The sequence below is a fragment of the Mus caroli genome, unplaced genomic scaffold (genome assembly GCF_978045245.1).
Source record: "Mus caroli unplaced genomic scaffold, Mus_caroli_1 scaffold_13, whole genome shotgun sequence".
Classification (NCBI taxonomy): Eukaryota; Metazoa; Chordata; class Mammalia; order Rodentia; family Muridae; genus Mus; species Mus caroli.
The window spans coordinates 52,226,545-52,244,620 of NW_028227268.1; the positions used below are offsets into that span (position 1 = coordinate 52,226,545).

At 52.7% G+C, this 18,076-nt stretch overlaps 3 protein-coding genes across 5 annotated transcripts; 2 read left to right on the forward strand and 1 right to left on the reverse strand.

Moving 5' to 3' along the window:
• Positions 1–401: 401 nt before the first annotated feature.
• Positions 402–5,893, forward strand: Spag7 (sperm associated antigen 7). Its single transcript, XM_021177052.3, has 7 exons — positions 402–599; positions 4,442–4,509; positions 4,735–4,823; positions 4,935–5,019; positions 5,131–5,220; positions 5,323–5,479; positions 5,579–5,893. Exons 1-7 carry the CDS (start codon positions 515–517, stop codon positions 5,686–5,688), a joined length of 684 nt encoding a protein of 227 aa, XP_021032711.1. The 5' UTR covers positions 402–514; the 3' UTR covers positions 5,689–5,893.
• Positions 5,894–7,313: 1,420 nt separating this feature from the next.
• On the reverse strand, positions 7,314–15,791 carry Eno3 (enolase 3). 3 transcript variants are annotated; one of them, XM_021177586.3, is made up of 12 exons: positions 15,594–15,791; positions 11,948–12,034; positions 11,635–11,730; positions 11,448–11,506; positions 11,231–11,300; positions 10,736–10,869; positions 8,926–9,148; positions 8,612–8,809; positions 8,211–8,412; positions 7,753–7,861; positions 7,555–7,613; positions 7,314–7,464 (listed from the first exon to the last, which is right to left on the reverse strand). In XM_021177586.3, the coding sequence occupies exons 2-12, from the start codon at positions 12,030–12,032 to the stop codon at positions 7,395–7,397; spliced, it is 1,305 nt and encodes a 434-aa protein (XP_021033245.1). In that variant the 5' UTR covers positions 12,033–12,034; positions 15,594–15,791; the 3' UTR covers positions 7,314–7,394. The 3 variants fall into 3 exon arrangements, with proteins under 3 accessions (XP_021033245.1, XP_029339388.1, XP_029339389.1); XM_029483528.2 differs by lacking the exon at positions 15,594–15,791 and adding an exon at positions 12,656–12,753 and having other exon boundaries at positions 11,948–12,146; XM_029483529.2 differs by lacking the exon at positions 15,594–15,791 and adding an exon at positions 12,656–12,749.
• Pfn1 (profilin 1) lies at positions 15,251–18,015 on the forward strand. The gene is made up of 3 exons (XM_021177590.2): positions 15,251–15,555; positions 16,901–17,093; positions 17,653–18,015. Exons 1-3 carry the CDS (start codon positions 15,424–15,426, stop codon positions 17,748–17,750), a joined length of 423 nt encoding a protein of 140 aa, XP_021033249.1. The 5' UTR covers positions 15,251–15,423; the 3' UTR covers positions 17,751–18,015.
• The last annotated feature ends 61 nt before the right edge of the window (positions 18,016–18,076 follow it).

Genomic DNA, 18,076 nt, shown 5'->3' on the forward strand with positions numbered 1-18,076 from the left:
GTGACTCTGCCCCCACCTTGACTCCGCATGTTTGCGTCTGTTTCCTCCTTTCCTGGCCCTGTCTTCCCCATCACCCTGACTCTGGTCACCCACTTAGGGGCCAAAGAGGAGGGGGTGTACATAGGATCGCGAGGCGGAGTCCCGCTCCCGTGGGGAGGGGTTTGTACATAACTGTAACATACAGAGTATAGTGAAGAATCTATTTAAGGCGCTGCGCGGCCGGGCGTCTGATTCCCTGGCGCGGCGGGAGCCCCCGGCTGGCTCCACGAGCACTTTCTACTTGTGCATGGGCTTGGTTTATACGAATTGCCATTAAACGTCTCTGCACCAGCTAGCCTCCGGCCTCTCTCTGCTGGGGGCGGGGCGGGAAGGTCGCCACGCAAGTCGCCGGCCTCGCCTCGCTGCCTTAAGCGGGGCGGAGCAGCGCGGTTTTTCGCTTCCGACGTGTTTCCGGCCTTAAAGGCATTTCGCCCTTCCCTTTAAGACGCACCGCCCCCTCTCACTCATTCCCAAGATGGCGGACCTACTGGGCTCCATCCTGAGCTCCATGGAGAAGCCACCCAGCCTCGGTGACCAGGAGAGTCGGCGCAAGGCCCGAGGTGAGGATCCCAGATTCACAACCGCGTATCTTCGCCCGATTCTTGGGACCACACTCTTCCCTTTTTGAATAATGCCACCTCCTACCCTAAAAGACCCCCCACAGGCCACTTCTGAGACCCTCAGAGTCCCTAAAAGGCCTTTCGGCCCGCCCGCTGTCTTTTGCAAACAATGATTGGCTACCTCAGCCTGCCTTCTGCCTCCAGTCTCTTCTTCCTATCCTGGCCTTTTACAGTCCTTGTTTGCGATTGGTCAACGGGCCTGCCTGTCTGCTGTTGGTGAGCTCTGATTAGTAGGATGCCTTTCTTCCGATTGGAGGATGTCGTATCCATCGCCTCGGTCCCGCGAATCTCCAGTTCTATTACGATTGAGCTTAGGGCACGCCCATCCACCCGTCTGTTCCCCTCTATTGGCTAGCTCAGCCAAAAGCTCTACCTTTAAAGTGTTACCTTTTCTGACCGACCTCAGCCTCAGCTCCTCCCATTGGTTGGCTGGATCCTCCTATCTTTATGCCCCTTTTTGAGTTAACCCAGTCCCTCATAGCTTCCACCGCCCATTCCTAACTATAGCCTTAAATTCCTGAGCTGCCCAACTAGATCGTGATGTTGATTGGAGAGATGAGAATGCCCCGCAGGCTCCGATTCGCCATCTCTCCTCCCCAGCCCCCGCGCTGAGTAGCTAACCAGAAAGCTCGCTGGGGTTTGGCAGCCAGGGTAGGGTGCGGCCCGAAGAGGCCTGCTCAGTATTGGCTGGGAGCGCATGTGAAGGACTTTATAGCCTTAGGTGCATCCAGCTCCCAACCATGTGAGCCTTGGTCATGGATAAGTCTCCTACCCGCACCTACTACCCATCTGCCCAAAGGAGGCAAGACAGGATGCTTTCAGAATGTTCAAAGACTGTTAAATATCTGTACTCCCTTATTTACAAAACTTGTGAAGCCAAAGATGCTCATCAAGGAGATTACAGACCATGTCTGGGACGTTTATTAATGATCATATGGAATTTTAATAACCAATTAATATACATGTGTAGGAAAAATTAATTGGAAGTCCCAGGCTTGTCTGAAATGAGCCGAGCAACAAAGAATAGGTAACTCAGTAAAGGGGGTGCAGTCTGTTCGAAAGCTATGGGGAAGCAGAGCTTAATAGGAAACAGGAGTTAGAGTTACTTAATGTTGAGCTGAGTAATAGGCGTGCTCCCATCAGCCGTCAGAATAGGGGCTTTAGCCACTTGCCTCCGGTCTCAGGTTACTAAGCTGAATTTGGAACCCAGATGTGAGCTCGTAGCCTTAGTGTTCTTATGCTACCTCCCAAGATGCAGAAAACACTGGAAAAGCAATCAGAAAACAATGAAAGGCCAAGATTGTGAAGTCAGACGAGAGCTTCTAGTTTGTCAAGTCTTGGACTCTGACTTCTAACTGGACAGGAGGTGAGCAGGGTCAACCCTGCAGCAGCTCATAGCCTGGAAAGGAGGTGAGCTGGACAGGAGGTGAGCAGGTTCAACCCTCCAGCAGCTCATAGCCTGGAAAGGGAGACAGGAGGAAAAACAAAATAAAAAACCCCACGTCTTTAGCAGTGAATGTGCTTAGAGCGTAGAGGAAGTCTTGAGTCACGGTGAGGATTCAGTGTTTGCGAGAGGAGGAAGAACATTCCAGAGAGAAGGAACATGTGCAGAAGCATGGAGTGACTAGAAAACAGGAAGAGTTCAGTGTCACTTTGGGGACTCGGTCCTGTGGAAGAAGCAAGCTTGGATTTTGAAACACCAAAAGAAAGGGGAAGGGACATTTGAAGCTGAGGGACAGGAGGAAGATGCGTATGCCCAAATCACAAGAGGCAGCAAACCCCTACCATGGGAAGCGACAGGCAGGATAAGGAACCAGGTTAAAAGTAGCTGAGCAAACTGGAGAGATGGCTCATGGTTAAGAGGACAGACTGCTCTTCCTGGGGACCTGAGTTAGATTTGCAGAATCCACATCAGGTTCCTTACAACTGCCTGTAACCCCAGCTCCTGGGGGGAATCTGACATCTCAGATCTCTGTAGGCACTCGGATTCATACATAGACGAATATGCATAATTAAGATAATAAAAATAAATCTAAGGAAAAAAGGTAGTCTGGTGGCTGGGAATGTTTCTCAGTCAGTGGTGAAACGCTTCGCATATGGAAGACCCTAGGTTCAAGTCTCGGCCCCACGTTAGTCAGGCCTAGGCTAGCTTAGCTGTAAGTTTGAGGCCAGCGTGGACTCCGCAGTGAGTTTCAGGTCTGCCTGGAAGTCTCAAAGCTGGGAGTAGGGAGAGAGAGCAGACAGCCCCATATTGCTTATAGTTGGGATTGCGGCTCAGTGCCAGAGCTCATGTCTAGGTATAGTCCCTGGGATTGCAGCTGTCCCCCAAGGGCAGAGGGGGTGATCTGGTACAAAGGCAGGATCTGAGAGAGGGGAGGAGCATTCAGTAAAAGAGGAGAGTTTACTTATGGCTAACTTTGGACACCTCTGCCTCCAAAGAAAAGGTCAATGTCTTAGGGTTCCTGTTGCTATGAGGAAGCGCATGATTGAAAAGCACTCAATGGGCTTTCTAGACCAGAGTTCCAGATTTCTTCTTCAGTGCCCCCCACCCCACCCCAGCCCCCAAGCAAACCCAATGTGGCCAACCTTATCACAACAGTAGATCATTCTCCCTTAACAATTTCTGTCTTTAAGAGTTTCTACTGCTATGGTAAAACACAGCTTGACCATAAGCAACTTGAGAAGGCAAGGGCTTATTTCCGCTTACAGTTTCACATCACGCTCCATCATCAAAAGAAGTCAGGCAGGAACTGAGGCAGTGCCCTGCTGCTGACTGGCTGGTTCCTCGGCTTGCCAGCCTGCTTTCTTACACACCCCAGGACCACCTGCCCAGGGCTGGCACCACCCACAGTGGGCTGGGCCCTCCCATAGCCACCATTAATCAAGACAGTGCCCCACAGACTTGCCTACAGGCCAGTCTCACGGAGGCATGTTCTCCAGTCAGGTTCCTTCCTCTCAGATGACTTTACCTTGTGTAAAGTTGACAGGACAAAAACAGGGTGGGTGAGAAGGGTGTCAGATGAACCATTTTAGCTTCAACCTAAGCTTGGGGGTGGGGCCACTGTAAAATGTAGGATGTTTGCCTTTAATTAGAGCACTCAGAAGGCTGAGGCAAGCCGATCTCTATGAGTTGAAGACCAGCCTGGTCTAAGACAGTCAGGGCTACATAGAGAGAAACTCTGTCTCAAAAAAAAAAAGGAAAAAATGTGTGTGTATGTATGTTATATATATATACGCATACATGTATATGTAAACACACACATATATATGTATGCATATACAATATAGGAAATTAAAAGCTGGGTGTGGGAGTGCATGCCTTTAATCCCAGCACTCCAGAGTCAAAAACAGGCAGATACCTGATTTTGAGTCTAGCCTGGTCTACATAATGAGTTCCAGGCCAGTTAGGACTACATACTGAGATGCTGTCTCCAAAATAATAATTATATATAGAGAGATATAAAGCTAAATCATTACCCTGTAGCCAGTGTATACTGTGGGCATTGGCTGTCCGGTAGAGTTGGTAAGTTGACTGCGTGCGATTCTAGTCTTTGTGACTTGCACTACACTGAGCTCTGCAAGGGAAAAACTGTCTGCACTCTGGGTCTGAGCACAGTGTCAGGTTGTGTTACAGAGGAAACATCAGGGAATCCTTGGTGAATGAACAGTAACCCTACTGTCCAAGCCCAGTACTTCCCAGGGGTTATCAGGCAGCCTTTAACCTGACCAGCTCGCTACCCGTGCTCCAGCCCTGACCTCGTGTGGTCCTTTCTCACCCCTAGAGCAGGCTGCCCGTCTGAAGAAACTACAAGAGCAAGACAAACAGCAGAAAGTGGAGTTTCGGAAAAGGGTGAGAACAACTGGCGAAAACAAAGGCAGCTTCTGGAAGGATTTGCAGTAAGAGTTGGAAGGCTGAGGACTCGGTTGTACTGACAGTGCCTCCAGATGGTGGAACTAAAAGCCCCTCGCCTGGGAGCTGGGAGAGCGGTGGGAGGTGTAGAGAGGCCGTCCATCGATCGGCCCAGGAGATCGTGGAGCTGTCATCTCATGTCCTCCCCCTTTTGTTTCTCCTAAGATGGAGAAAGAGGTGTCTGATTTCATCCAGGACAGTGGACAGGTCAAGAAAAAGTTTCAGCCTATGAACAAGATAGAACGGAGCATACTGTGAGTGTCTCTGGGCTCGGGGAGGCAAGAAATGGGCAACAGAGGGCGTGAACGAGCCAGTGGGGACCAGACTCCTCATGGCTCACGTACTCTCCTGCCTTCTTTTTACAGACATGATGTGGTAGAGGTGGCTGGCCTCACATCCTTCTCCTTTGGAGAAGATGATGACTGTCGCTATGTCATGATCTTCAAAAAGGTAAAAAGCCTGCCCACCCCTCACCCCCCACCCCAGCCTATCCCTGCACCTGAGAGGAGTGGCATCCCTCATATAGTTGGATCTTGACTCTACCTTTCTCTTCATCTCCAGGAGTTTGCACCCTCAGATGAAGAGCTAGACTCCTACCGTCATGGAGAGGAGTGGGACCCCCAGAAGGCTGAGGAGAAGCGGAAGCTAAAGGTGAGCTGTTCCTGGCAGGCCCTGGAGCCCATAACCATCACCTGGAAGAGGCCATCTGGGGTCAGGGCCTTGAGCACCGGTACCCTACCTCTGTGCCCTTAGGAGCTGGCTCAGAAGCAGGAGGAAGAGGCAGCGCAGCAGGGACCTGCGGTTGTGAGTCCTGCCAGTGACTACAAGGACAAGTATAGCCATCTTATTGGCAAAGGAGCAGCCAAAGATGCAGCCCACATGCTACAGGCCAACAAGACCTATGGCTGTGGTGAGCCATGGCAGGAGCTGGGGGAGGGATGGGGGAGAACGTAGTCTGGGGGAGAGGAGCAGAGACTGAGGTCTTACCCACTCTCCCCTCTGCTGCTAGTTCCTGTGGCCAACAAACGGGACACACGGTCCATAGAGGAGGCCATGAATGAGATCAGAGCCAAGAAACGGCTGCGGCAGAGTGGTGAAGAGTTGCCAACTACCTCCTAGGCATCCCGCCCGCCTTGCTCTGACCTCCAGCAAGGCAGGGGCATGGAGGGACAAGGCTGCTGCTATCAGGACCCATTCTGGAGCCCCATTTCTAACCTATGAGGCCCTGCCAGCTGTCACTCAGGCTGGAGGAGAAGCAAGTGTTTATCACTGCTGGAATTTGGATGTATGGGGTGTGTGTGTGTGTGTGTGTGTGTGTGTGTGTGTGTGTGTGTAAAAATGTGTGAGTATTTAATCTGTATTATTCTCTATTACCCTTGGAACTTTCTTCCCCGTGGGCCTGGGTTACTTTACATTGAATAAACACTGTTTGACCCAGTGTTCTGACTTGTACCTGGAAATGTGGATACTAGTCCAGTGATGGCGCACACCTTTAATCCTAACACTTGGGAGGCAAAGCCAGGCAGATCTCTGTGAGTTTGAGGCCAGCCTGATCTACAGAGAAAGTTCCAGGACAGCAAGGGCTATACAGAGAAACTTTTTTTTTAGAGAGAGAGAGACAGACAGACAGAGAATAAATTGTGGGTATTACCTCCATAAACGTGGATTCAACAGTATAACGTTGCTGTTGTTTAAACTAAAGATGGCCAATTATTAGCACTGCTACTGTGATACTTTCATATTTTTTTTTTTATTCTTGTGGTACTAGAGATTGTACTCAGGGCCTCATGCCTACTGGGCACTCACCGGGAAGCCAGCACGATGTTTCTTTTTTTAGATTATGTGTATGAATGTTTTACCTGCATGTAAGGATCTGCACCGTGTGCATGCCTGGTGCCCGTGGTGCTCCAGAGAGGGCATTGGAGCCCCTAGAACTGTAGTTACCAATGGTTGTGAGCTGCCATTGGTGCTGGGAACTGAAGCCTGGTGCCAGTAAGAGCAGCAAATGCCCCTAACCACTGAAGCCCCTAAGCTTGGAATTTTGAGACAAGCCCTTACTGCATAACCCAAGCGGCCTTGACACTTGTTATCCCCTCTCCATCTCCCAAGGCCTAAGATTACGGATGTAAGCCACCACACCCAGCTAAGACATTATTTTTAAGGCTGAAGCCAGGCATTTTGTGTCCTAGCTTTTCCAGTTGCTAACTCTGCTGTGTTGAGTATACTCAACTCATCGTGCCTTGGCTTCCTGGTGTGTAAAAGGGGGATAGAATGGTAAATGGCTGACAGGACTGTTTGAAAGCTTCTGTGGGTCAATACTGTCAAGTATTTTGAACACTTCAGATCCTCACAAGCTCCACTGAAGTGGTAAATGATCTCATTATCCTTTAATCCTTGAGAAGCACTCAGTCTGGCTGCAGCCTGATCCAGATCCCTCCAATGCTGGGAGCTCCAGGACCCTCCCTCGGCCCCTCTCCATCCGCCGCTGTCTACTAGGGAGCCACTTACACCTCCTCTCCAGCTCCTTTTCACATACAGTTTTGTTTTATCTAGTTTCATTCCAAACTTTGAAATTCTCTGTTCTACATACACTGAGCTTTCAAATCCCTTACTTCCTTGTTACAGCAGGTCACATGATATTCTCTGCCTTCTTCCCTGTCTCCCACCCCCACCCCACCCCAGCCCTGTCCTTCCTGGTGAGCTTGTCATTCATTCCCTCCTTTCTTCTAAGGAACACACCATGGTCTTGTTTGGCAGTGTTTATTTCTGGGAGAAGGGCTTGAAGGCCTGTGTCTTTCCTGTGAAATCCTGGGGTCTCCAGCTCCTCATTTGGCCTTTGGATTACGGAACTTTCGTCCAGCAAAGACAGCTTTGTCCCCAAGAGCCTCCTCAATCCTACAATACAAAAAGAAAATCAGAGCTCCTACCTTCTAACCCAGGAGCGCCTTCCTCTCCCCACAGTCTAGGCCTCTGCACAAACTGTACCTCATAAGCTGGTTGTATTTTGCCAGACGCTCTGAACGGCAGGGAGCACCAGTCTTGATCTGAGGTGGGAAAAGGGATTGGAGGGGTTGATTTGGGCCCCGAGCAGGCTATAGTGGTATCCAACTTAGATGACCCAAGTGATACCAAAGTGACCAAGGAAACTTGGTTAGGTACTCAGTAGAGAGAAACCCCGAGTACCTGTCCTGTGCAGAGTCCCACCACAAGGTCAGCGATGAAAGTGTCTTCGGTCTCCCCAGAGCGATGGCTCACCATCACTCCCCAGCCATTAGATTGTGCAAGTTTACAGCTGTGTGGGAAAGACATTTGATGAGGCCTTATATGACCACCTCAATAAGAAAGTCGGGGGCAGGCAAGATAGAACTTTCCGTTTGTTTGGGCAGTGACTAAGTTCTTTGGGAAAGAGGAGAGATTTCTGATCTTGGATTAGAGTGGTCAGAAGATGGCAAGCAGACGAACACAATACAGAAGGGAGGTTAAGGGACATGGCAGAGCCACAATGGCAAAAGTCTTAGAGCCAAGTTGGGGGTCAGTCATAGCCTTGGGGTCCCGAGGCTGGAGTAGGTCAGGGGCCCCAGGAAGAGCAGCAGCAGAGGCTGGAGCGGGGGCGGGGGGAGCCCGAGTCAGGAGGCACTCACGCCTGGATGGACTCCGTCACGGAGCCGATCTGGTTGACCTTCAGGAGCAGGCAATTGCAGGCCTTCTTCTCCACAGCCTGAGCAATCCTCTTGGGGTTGGTTACCGTGAGGTCATCTCCCACAATCTGGATGTCCACCCCAGAGAGGAATGAGCTCCATGTGGCCCAGTCATCCTGGTCAAAGGGGTCTTCAATGGAGACCACTGGTAGGGAGTTGGGAGCACAGATGGGGTTAGAGACAGGGGCCTGATGGAGGGGTGATAGGTAGCAGAGGTTAAATGGAGGCTACGGATGAGCTAAGGATGGAAAAGACAGGAATTGTGACAAAGCCAAATACTGAAACCCATGCTAGGTAACCGCAGAAGCCAAGGGCAGGGGAAAGCACCTGGCCGTCCGTCTCACCGGGATAGTTCTTGATGAAGTTCTTGTACAGCTCTCCAAGCTTCTCCCCACTGATGTGCCTGGCAGGGTCATCCGGTGACTTGAAGTCCAGATCATACTTGCCGTTGCGGTAGAATTCAGACGCAGCTACATCCATGCCGATCACCACCTTGTCCGGGTAACCGGCTGCCTGGATGGCTGTCTTTAGGAGCTCCAGGGCTGGGAGAGGAGCAAGAGATGACCTGAGACTCCAGTATCGCTGTATCTGCAGCCTCTCTTTCCCCCCACCTCAGGGGCACTCAGGTGCTCTCCGCCCCAGGATGTTCAGCACTGACCCTCATTGTTCTCCAGGATGTTGGGTGCAAAGCCACCCTCATCCCCCACGTTGGTGGCGTCCTTCCCATACTTGGCCTTGATGACCCCCTTGAGGTGGTGGTAGACCTCAGCGCCTATGCGCATGGCTTCCTTGAAAGAGCTGGCTCCCACTGGCAGAATCATGAACTCCTGCATGGCCAGCTTGTTTCCAGCATGAGAGCCGCCGTTGATCACATTAAAGGCCTGGGACACAGAAGTTGGTGCTCAGAGCTGGGTGGCATAGGGGTCAAAGGTGAGAGGGAACTGGAGGTGGTAGCTGCGCTCTGCTCCCTAGCTCAATGGTCTAGGATGCAGAACTGCACTCCTAAGACCCTTTCTCTCTCTCTCTCTCCAAAATGCTAACAGTGCTTACTTCCCTACTGCTCTGACAGTTAAGGGAAATCAAATATACTTATGTCAAGGAATAATTCTATGGCATTCTAAATGCATGACTTGTTTCACTCTCAAAATACTTCTATTAACTATACACTCTTTTTTTTTTTTGTTTTTGTTTTTGTTTTTCTCGAGACAGGGTTTCTCTGTAAAGCCCTGGCTGTCCTGGAACTCACTGTGTAGACCAGGCTAGCCTTGAACTCAGAAATCCACCTGCCTCTGCCTCCTGAGTGCTGGGATTAAAGGCGCATGCCACCACCGCCCGGCTTAACTGTACATTCTTATTAATTTCTTCTTTACAGATGAAAAAAGTGAGGGACAGAGGTTAAATACCTTGCCTAAAATCACACAACTAGAAAATGGGAAAGGCCAGGGTCTGAACCAGGTAGGTATCTCCAGTATGGTAACACATTCTTCCTAGTAACAGTAAATGGTAACATTATTATTAAGTTCTGTTTGGCCCACACAGAGCTTCAAAGATGGAAGTGACTGGGGCAGCAAGGGAATGAAAAGAAGACAGAGGATGGACACACACAGACAGAAAAGCTAGGGACTGGACAGAGTGGGCTTTCTAATGGGAAAACCTCAGCACTTCAGCTCAACGTGTTTACTACACAGAGCCCAGCTTGTTTATTATATAGAGCTGAACAGAGAAGTGGGTTACTGCATACAGATAAACAAGGAGGCGGGGTTTATGGTACACAGCTGAACCACAGGAACAGGGTTAGGGGATCCTATAAGTGCAGTCTTTGTAGAGGAGCAGTCTTCAGACTGTAAACACCCAAAGGGGAAGGAGCTATGGTGGACATATTATGCACACACTCTAACACGTGCAACTTGGTCACTGAGGAAGGAAGAAGGCTTCATCAAGTCTCTCAACCTTAGCCTAGGGGGAAGGCTTTGCCATTCCTCCACAGGTCTGAGGCCCTGGGGTCTTTGACAAGGCTGGCTTCATGGCACAGCACACATTCACCCAGGACTTTGCGCACTTGGAGCTCTTTCTGCACCCTGCAAAATTCAAGGGGCTACTATTAAGAGGACAATGTTTTAAGTAGTCTCAGAGGATACAAAGATGTACTGAGAGCTTTGCCCTAAAGACTTTCAAATCTGACTGACTGCGGAAGTGAGACAGGAGACGGAATGAGCTCTGAGTAGCTGGCCTGAGCCTGGAAGGGACCTGGCGAGGGACAGAAGCCTCAAGAGGCTTAGCTTTAGATGGTGGGAATGAAGGAGGGACTGGGGCACAGCAGGAAAGATTTCATTTCAGGAAATGCTTCTTTGGAAAGCAGGATCTGAAAAGGTAGATTTTCTGGGGGTGGGGGTGGGGGTGGGGGTTGCTCAAACATTCCTAGCTAGGGAGGGGCAGCTGTCCTAGAGAATCAGCACGGCCACACTCACAGGCACAGGGAGTACGAGGTCGGGATTGCCTGCAAGATCTGCGATGTGTCGGTAGAGAGGCACCCCTTTCTCAGCTGCTCCAGCCTTGCAGACAGCCAGGGACACACCCAGGATAGCGTTGGCCCCAAACTTGGCTAGAGGGAGGCAAGCGGGGAGAAAGCATGAGGGCTCTTACAGGTTTGGGGCTTAAGTCCTTGGACATTCCCTCCAGTCACCCTGGGAAGAAGCTTCCTAAACCACTCGACATTAAGAGTTTGTTAACTCATCTCTTTCCTGGCCTGTGGATCTCTGGGAGTTCACCCCCTCTTCCCTGGGCCAAGACTTTCACATGTGTCTACTGCCAGGCCTCAGGAAATGCCTGTGGGATGAATAAAAGGCTACCCAGCTACGGTGTGCCCCAAGATGTGGGACAGAAAGAGCCTGCGCAGCTGTCAGTGGTTTCTCTTCCACCCTCGCTGCACCCCACACCCTTCCCACCTCTGGCACCTCACTCACACTTATTCTCGGTTCCGTCCAGCTCAATCATGAACTTGTCAACTTTTTCTTGATCCACAACACTTAGTTTCTGGAAGAGGCAGAGGTTGGATTTCTCAGGACTCAGTCAGGTAATGTGCAGGATGAAGGATAAATGAGGATACTTGGAGTGGGGCTACCTGAGGGAAGGCACGGGGTCACAGGGAGGAGGGAAGGGGGAGCTGGCTCCTCCACTTGCCTTTTCCAGCAGAGCAGGACCTAGAGTCTTGTTGATGTGTTCCACAGCCTTCAGCACTCCTGGAGGCCAGAGAATGGGGTTCAGATTTCTAAGCGGGTTAGGCCCTTGGCTTTGAGTTCCAGTCCCCTATCCCTATCCTGAGTCAGCCCACACGGGCTCCTTCTGTGCTGGGGTAGTCTTGTCTCACCTTTCCCCAGGTATCGTGCTTTGTCTCCATCTCGGAGTTCCAGTGCTTCATAGATACCCGTGGAAGCTCCACTGGGCACAGCTGCTCGGAATCGACCTGGGCAGGAGGAACTGCAGATCAGAAGGAGTCCACCCACAAAGGCCTGGGGTCACCTCCCCTGGACCCAAGAATAGGAGTAAATACAGAGAAACCCCTGCTTCCCCCAGCCTTGGAGCCAGGAAGAGAAGAGGGTGTGGGGGGAGGGAATCTTTGATGAAGGACAGGATGAGGTTGAGGGTTTTCTGAGGCAAAACAATTCACAAGCCTGTGTTACCCTTGGCTGTGTGCAGGTCCACCTCCACCGTGGGGTTGCCCCTGGAGTCCAGGATTTCCCGGGCGAAGATTTTTTGCATGGCCATGGCTGCACCACAGGAGATGTGAGTGAGCAAGAGTGGACAGTTGATCCCTTGAGGAACTAGAAATCCCTTGCCCTTTTAAGAGTCTTCTCCACCCGAAGAAGGCAGGTGCTGGAGCTAAAAATACCCCATAAAAAGGTCACAGACCAAAGAGGAAGGCAGACTGGTCCCTTCCCCCCACTCAGAATAGCTCTTGTTCCACCCTTCCAATCAAGAGAATCGAGGGCTCCTAACTTTATAACTCCCAGATGACACCACTCCCTGAACACCTCACCAGGCTTACACCTTCTTGCACCTTTATGATTAAGGAACCTGCTTGCTACATCTTCCTTCCTCTCAAACCTATATGGTTCTCATTGTCCCATTCACAAGACCTCCCAGACCCCAGAGTCTCTGCCTGGCTCAACTGTATTTTATCTACTTTCCCATTCTTCAGAGCCTTCTTTCCTGTATCTGTCAGTACCCCTCAGTATTTTAATTAATTCTGCTTCCTCCAACCAGGCCTCTCTCAAGTACCCTCAGTCCTAGGAAGAAAAAAAAAAAAAAAAAAAAGAGCCCAAATTCTCCTCACTTTTTCCAAGCCTGCACCACCCCACTCCTGCACACCATGTAACCTTTGACCAAACCTGGAATGCCTTCCTTGGAACTTTGAATAGAGCGTCTCGTCTATGTAGCCGCTGGGACAGTGTCAGCTCACCCCCTCTCAGACTGGGCATTTATCTCCAAGCCACCCTGTCCCCCAGCCAGCCCCGCCTCTCTCATTCCATCCTCCTCCCCTCCACGACGGGCAGGCAGCCAAGTGCCCACTGCAGCCCGAAGCAAAAGCTCCTGACCTGGGACGTGTACCCCCTTCTCAAAAGCTACTGACTGTCCCTCTGCATTCTCTTTCTGTCCTCCCCAAAACTCTCTACTTTGAGGTTCACTCTTTGGGAAAGCTGGAGAGAGGCTTCCGATGGGAGGGTCTTTCCCCTCAAACTTACATTCCACTCTTGCAAAGGTTAAAGAGGAGCCAGTGCCCTTTTAGAAAGGCCAGGGGTAACCTGAGCCCTGCAGGCTGAGGAGGGGGCCTAGGAAGGGGGCTGCAAGACTGACGTGTACACGTGCTCCACTCACTCGGAGGCAGGCGGTGCAGGCCACACAGTTGGGGGAAGGCATCAGTGATGCTGAGCAAGCTTTGTGGTCTAAAGTCGACACCCCTCGACCAAAGAAGGCCTGCGCTTTCACCTCTCAGGGTCCTCAGAACAGCCATTCCGGCACCACTCCACCCTATCCTCTCTTGGCCAGTGATGAGCGATGAGAGGCCAGGAGACGAATATAGACCAGCACTGAGCGCTGGCCTGGCGCCCGACAGATACTGCTGGGACAGCATTTATGTCCCTGCGTGAAGCCTAAGTGGTCAGGAGCCCTTTTCCCCACCGACTGTGGGCGCTTCAGCGCTCAATCCTTGCCTATCAAAGAATGGTGTTATATCACGAATGGAAAAAACAAAACAAAACCATGAATGGACGGGAAAAGGGGATGACCCTTTGTAAGCTCTTGGACGCCTGTGGCCACTCTGTCCATCCATTTGCAGCACCGCAGGAAGTGAATCTCTGCACTCGGTAACTCTCTCCGCCTTAGCAGGTCTAGGGGTCTAGGGCTAGTGTGGGGTCTGCTCCGCGTTTTGTGGGAGCCTGGCGGGCCGGCTGGTTTCCCAGGGCGCCTCATCTTTTCACTCGCCGGCGCTGGAGCTGGTGACTCACGCGGCGGCCGGCTCCTCAGCGCTCCTCCCCGTCAGCCCTCCCCACGGGGTCGCCCTTCTTGCCTCCTCCCTAGGGTCCCCACCTGTCGTGGCGTCCCTGTCCCGCCCCTCCTCTCTTATCTCCTGCCGCTCCCTGCGCGATTTTTCCACCCCCGGGCGGGAGGCGCGCAGATCAGAGGTCAAGGGATGGCGGGCGCAGACCGCCACGTGCCCCAGCGCGGCCCCGCCCGTGACTCAGCCACGCGGCTGTCGAAGAATCTCGGCTGGGGGGCGTGGGGAGCCAGAATTTTGGGATGAACGTCAGGGAACCCAACCCGGCTCCAAAAGGCACCGAACCAAGTACTTCCACTGGGAGAGGCTACACACCCTGGCGCCCCCTCCTCCGAGGGACCGGAAGCGGCCGAGCCCCTCGGAGGCCAGGGTCCCGGGTGACTCCTTTACTCCCTCCAGCCTCACCGGCCTGCCATTCGCCCCCAGACCTGCTCGGCGGCGAGTGAGCTGACCGCACATAAATACTTAGCAAAAGTTTTGCTGGAAAAGAAGAAAGCCCCAATGGGTCCAAAGTAGAGGGGACTTTCCTCTTCTTATAAAAGTTGTCATTCTTGGTACTTTAGTATTCTTCCGCCTTGAAAAATGAGTCCCGTCGTGTCACCCGAGTGGCGCCCCTATTCAGTGACCTCTGAAGACAGGGTTCAGGCATGGGGCGAGGCTGAGCTGGAGCGGATCCAGCTAAGGGAATGATTCCTCGGGAATCTAGGGACGCGCTCGAATGAACCCAACGTGTGCGCTGTACACGGCAGACGGTTGGGACAGGTGCCCTGGCTGGAGAGACCTTTAGTACTGAAAATGACTAGAGTATTATATCGATTTCACTTTTGCTCCCTTATCGTTTAGATAAATGTGGAGAAGGCAGCAGGGCACAACCCGGGGCGTCTGCCCGTCCCGACTGCTGGGGACGCATCTTCCCTCCTCGGAAGGTCCAAATGTCTCCCGCCAGGCGCGCGCTCGCGCAGCCAAGCCGCTAGCCCCAACCGCCCCACGCGCTGGCTTCTCACTGCCCCGGCGCAGGCGCGGGCGCACGCGCCGCCGCCCGCCGTTCCTTCCCTCCCGCGGAGGTGGGGGTTGGGGGGTGGAGGAATGATTCGGTTTAACCCTGGGTTCCCCAAACCCACTTTAACTTGCTCAATCTTACTAATTTTCTTTTTTCTTTCCCTGCTTCCTCCGGCTTCCTCCTTCTATGGCCAAGTGGTATTCAGGATGAATCGGAGCGAGTCCTAACCTTAACCTCTCCTGCCACCACTACTCTATAGCCTTTGGCGTGGCTTTCCATCGAACTCGGCAAATTTTGCAAAGTGGGGGGGAGGGTTTTTTTAAAATTGCATTTGCAAAAGTTCGCTATCTGGCCCGGCGGGGGGGGGGGGAGGGAGGGAGGGAATGGGGCGCAGGCCCCGCCCCGCCGCCCTTTGCAAATAAAAATCTAGAGGGGGGGGGGAGGAGCAGGAAGTGGCGGTGCGAGGGCTGCTGCACAGCTAACAGAGCCGCGTTCCGGACGGCAGCGCGTGCCCCGAGCTCTCTGCCTTCCCCCGCCCGCCAGCCCGAGCCCGAGCCCGCGATCCCAGCAACAGCCCGTAGAGCAGCCCCAGCAGCAGCGCCATGGCCGGGTGGAACGCCTACATCGACAGCCTTATGGCGGACGGGACCTGTCAGGACGCGGCCATCGTAGGCTACAAGGACTCGCCCTCCGTCTGGGCCGCCGTCCCCGGGAAGACCTTCGTTAGCATTACGGTACTGCGAGGCTCGTGCGGTCCCGGGCAGTGACCTGCCTTAGACCCTCTGGGGGACTTGGGTTGGGGCGGGCGCAGGCGAGCGAGGGCAGCGGGAGGCCGTGATCAGGTCCTCTCCCCTCGGCGGGGCGAATGGCGGCTGCATTAGACTGGCTCCCTCTGTGGTCCTCCGGGCTCTACGCCCCTCGGCGGCGGCGCCCATCTCGCCCGCCGCCCCGCTTTCTGCGACCGGGCGTTACATCCGGGGCCCAGGGCGGGGAGGGGCGCGGCGGCCCACTTCCGCCTCCTCCAGGGCGGGGCGGGCACGCGCTGCAGTTTTAGCCCGGGATTATGATTGATAAGGGGCTCGGGGAGCCTGAACTCCCCTTCGGGCCGAATGCTCGCTCTCCCTCCACCATTGTTTCCCCTGACGCTGATGGGAGCGCCAGGCGCGTGGCCTTGGGCCCCGGCCGGACCTCGGTGGCCACCCTGCCCCTCCCAGCTCCGTTAGAGAGGGCGAGGCCGCCACACACACACCCCCCAAGTCAGCACGTTAGCCTCAGCATTCCTGGGAGGCCGATCCCGGAAGTCCCCTCGCCCTCCCTTCCCGCCATCCGCCCGGGCCCGGAGTAGGGGAACTTTGTGAGAAGTTGTGAGACTGTAAAAGTGAAGGAATAAGGTTGCTGCTGTCCCTACCACCACCTTCCCTGACCACACTGCCCGGAAGTGGGGAGGGGGAGCGGAAGTTCGAATGGGGGGGGAAGGGGATTTCCGGGCGGGAGGGTACCGGATATAGGGGTTTGGGGGTTTAAGGAGGAGAAGGAGAAAGGTTCTCTGGGATGTCTAGACTCACACACAGACTAGTCTCCCGCCCTAATAAACTTTTTGAACTTAATTAGAGAGCCCCCGGGGTCAGCTTCCTTGGGGCATAGCTACCTGGACCTAAACTCCAGGTTACCAGGAGACCCAGGCGTCCGGGCTCCTAACAACGTCTGCAGAACCTTTGACCAAATAAGGACAAAGTTACTTCTCCTCCCTTCCTACCCCCTCCCTTCCCCTCTCCGCTTCTGCTTTTCCTGAAGGACTGCTCTGAGCATCCAAAGGCTCCCCCTCGATCATTGATCGATTTCTGGTACCCAGCATTTGCTTTCCCTATTAAACATGAAGATCTAAGACTTCAGAGGAATACTTTTTCCTCTTTGGACCCATTTACCAGACTTTAGGACCATGATCGGTCTCTGCAATACTCACAGTACTGGGTTTTCCCCCCCAGCTTTTGATGGTGCGTATGAAGCACCAGCTCCACAGTACATAAGAGGACAAGTTATACAGGTGCACTAACTTAATGAGGTGATTAATTCTTTTAGCCAGCTGAGGTTGGTGTCCTGGTAGGCAAAGACCGGTCAAGTTTTTTCGTGAATGGGCTGACACTTGGGGGCCAGAAATGTTCTGTGATCCGGGACTCACTGCTGCAAGATGGGGAATTTACAATGGATCTTCGTACCAAGAGCACCGGAGGAGCCCCCACCTTCAATGTCACTGTCACCATGACTGCCAAGAGTGAGTTTGACTGATTCTCTAGCTTTGAAATCCCTAACCTTTTGTTAGTCACTTTGTGTCCTCAGTGTCAAGGCCTCATAACAGCATTTACTCTGCTGGTTATGGGAACCTTGGATGGTCCTTTGGGTTCTGCCTCTGGCTCCCCAACTCGTGAAGAAACTAAAACTTACATTACCTCTTAAGTCCCTTCCTGCTTTGAGCTTTTTGAGATTAGTTTGCTTAGGGCAGTTGGGACTTAACTCAGCATTTGGCTCTAATCTCCAGTTCTGTAAAGACTTGAGAGGTAGGAAGCGCATCACAGCAGTTCCTAGCCACCTACAGCCTGGAAGCTTAGGACCTCTAAATTTTGCCTTTTTCTTTACTGCTCTTAAAGCTTTTTTTTTCCTTCGTTGAAAAGCTCTATTGTTTTAGGGTGACTGACAGCCTGCCTGTGTGTGAGGGGGAGGGTTGGTTAGGAGGGATGAGGTTAGGTTACAACCCCGGGGCCAGACAGCTGCTGAACAGCTGGCAGGGTTGAATTGTGACACCTGGGTCCTAGCTTCCTTTTTCTTTCCTCCAGCGCTAGTCCTGCTGATGGGCAAAGAAGGTGTCCACGGTGGTTTGATCAACAAGAAATGTTATGAAATGGCCTCTCACCTGCGGCGTTCCCAGTACTGACCTCATCTGTCCCTCCCCCACCGTTCCCCTTGGCTTTTGCACCCCCTTCTTTCCATACACACACATACCATTATTTTTTGGGCCATTACCCCATTTCCCTTATTGCTGCCAAAACCACATGGGCTGGGGGCTGGGGCTGGATGGACAGACACCTCCCCCTACCCATACCCCCTCCTGTGTGTGTTTGGAAAATTTTTGTTTTTGGGTTTCGTTTTTTGGTCTTTTTTTTTTTTTTTTTCTGAATAAAAAAAGATTCTACTAACAAGGACCTGTGTTCGTTTGCACTTGGCATTAGTTGGGAGACAGGCACAGTGACCCACCTCAAT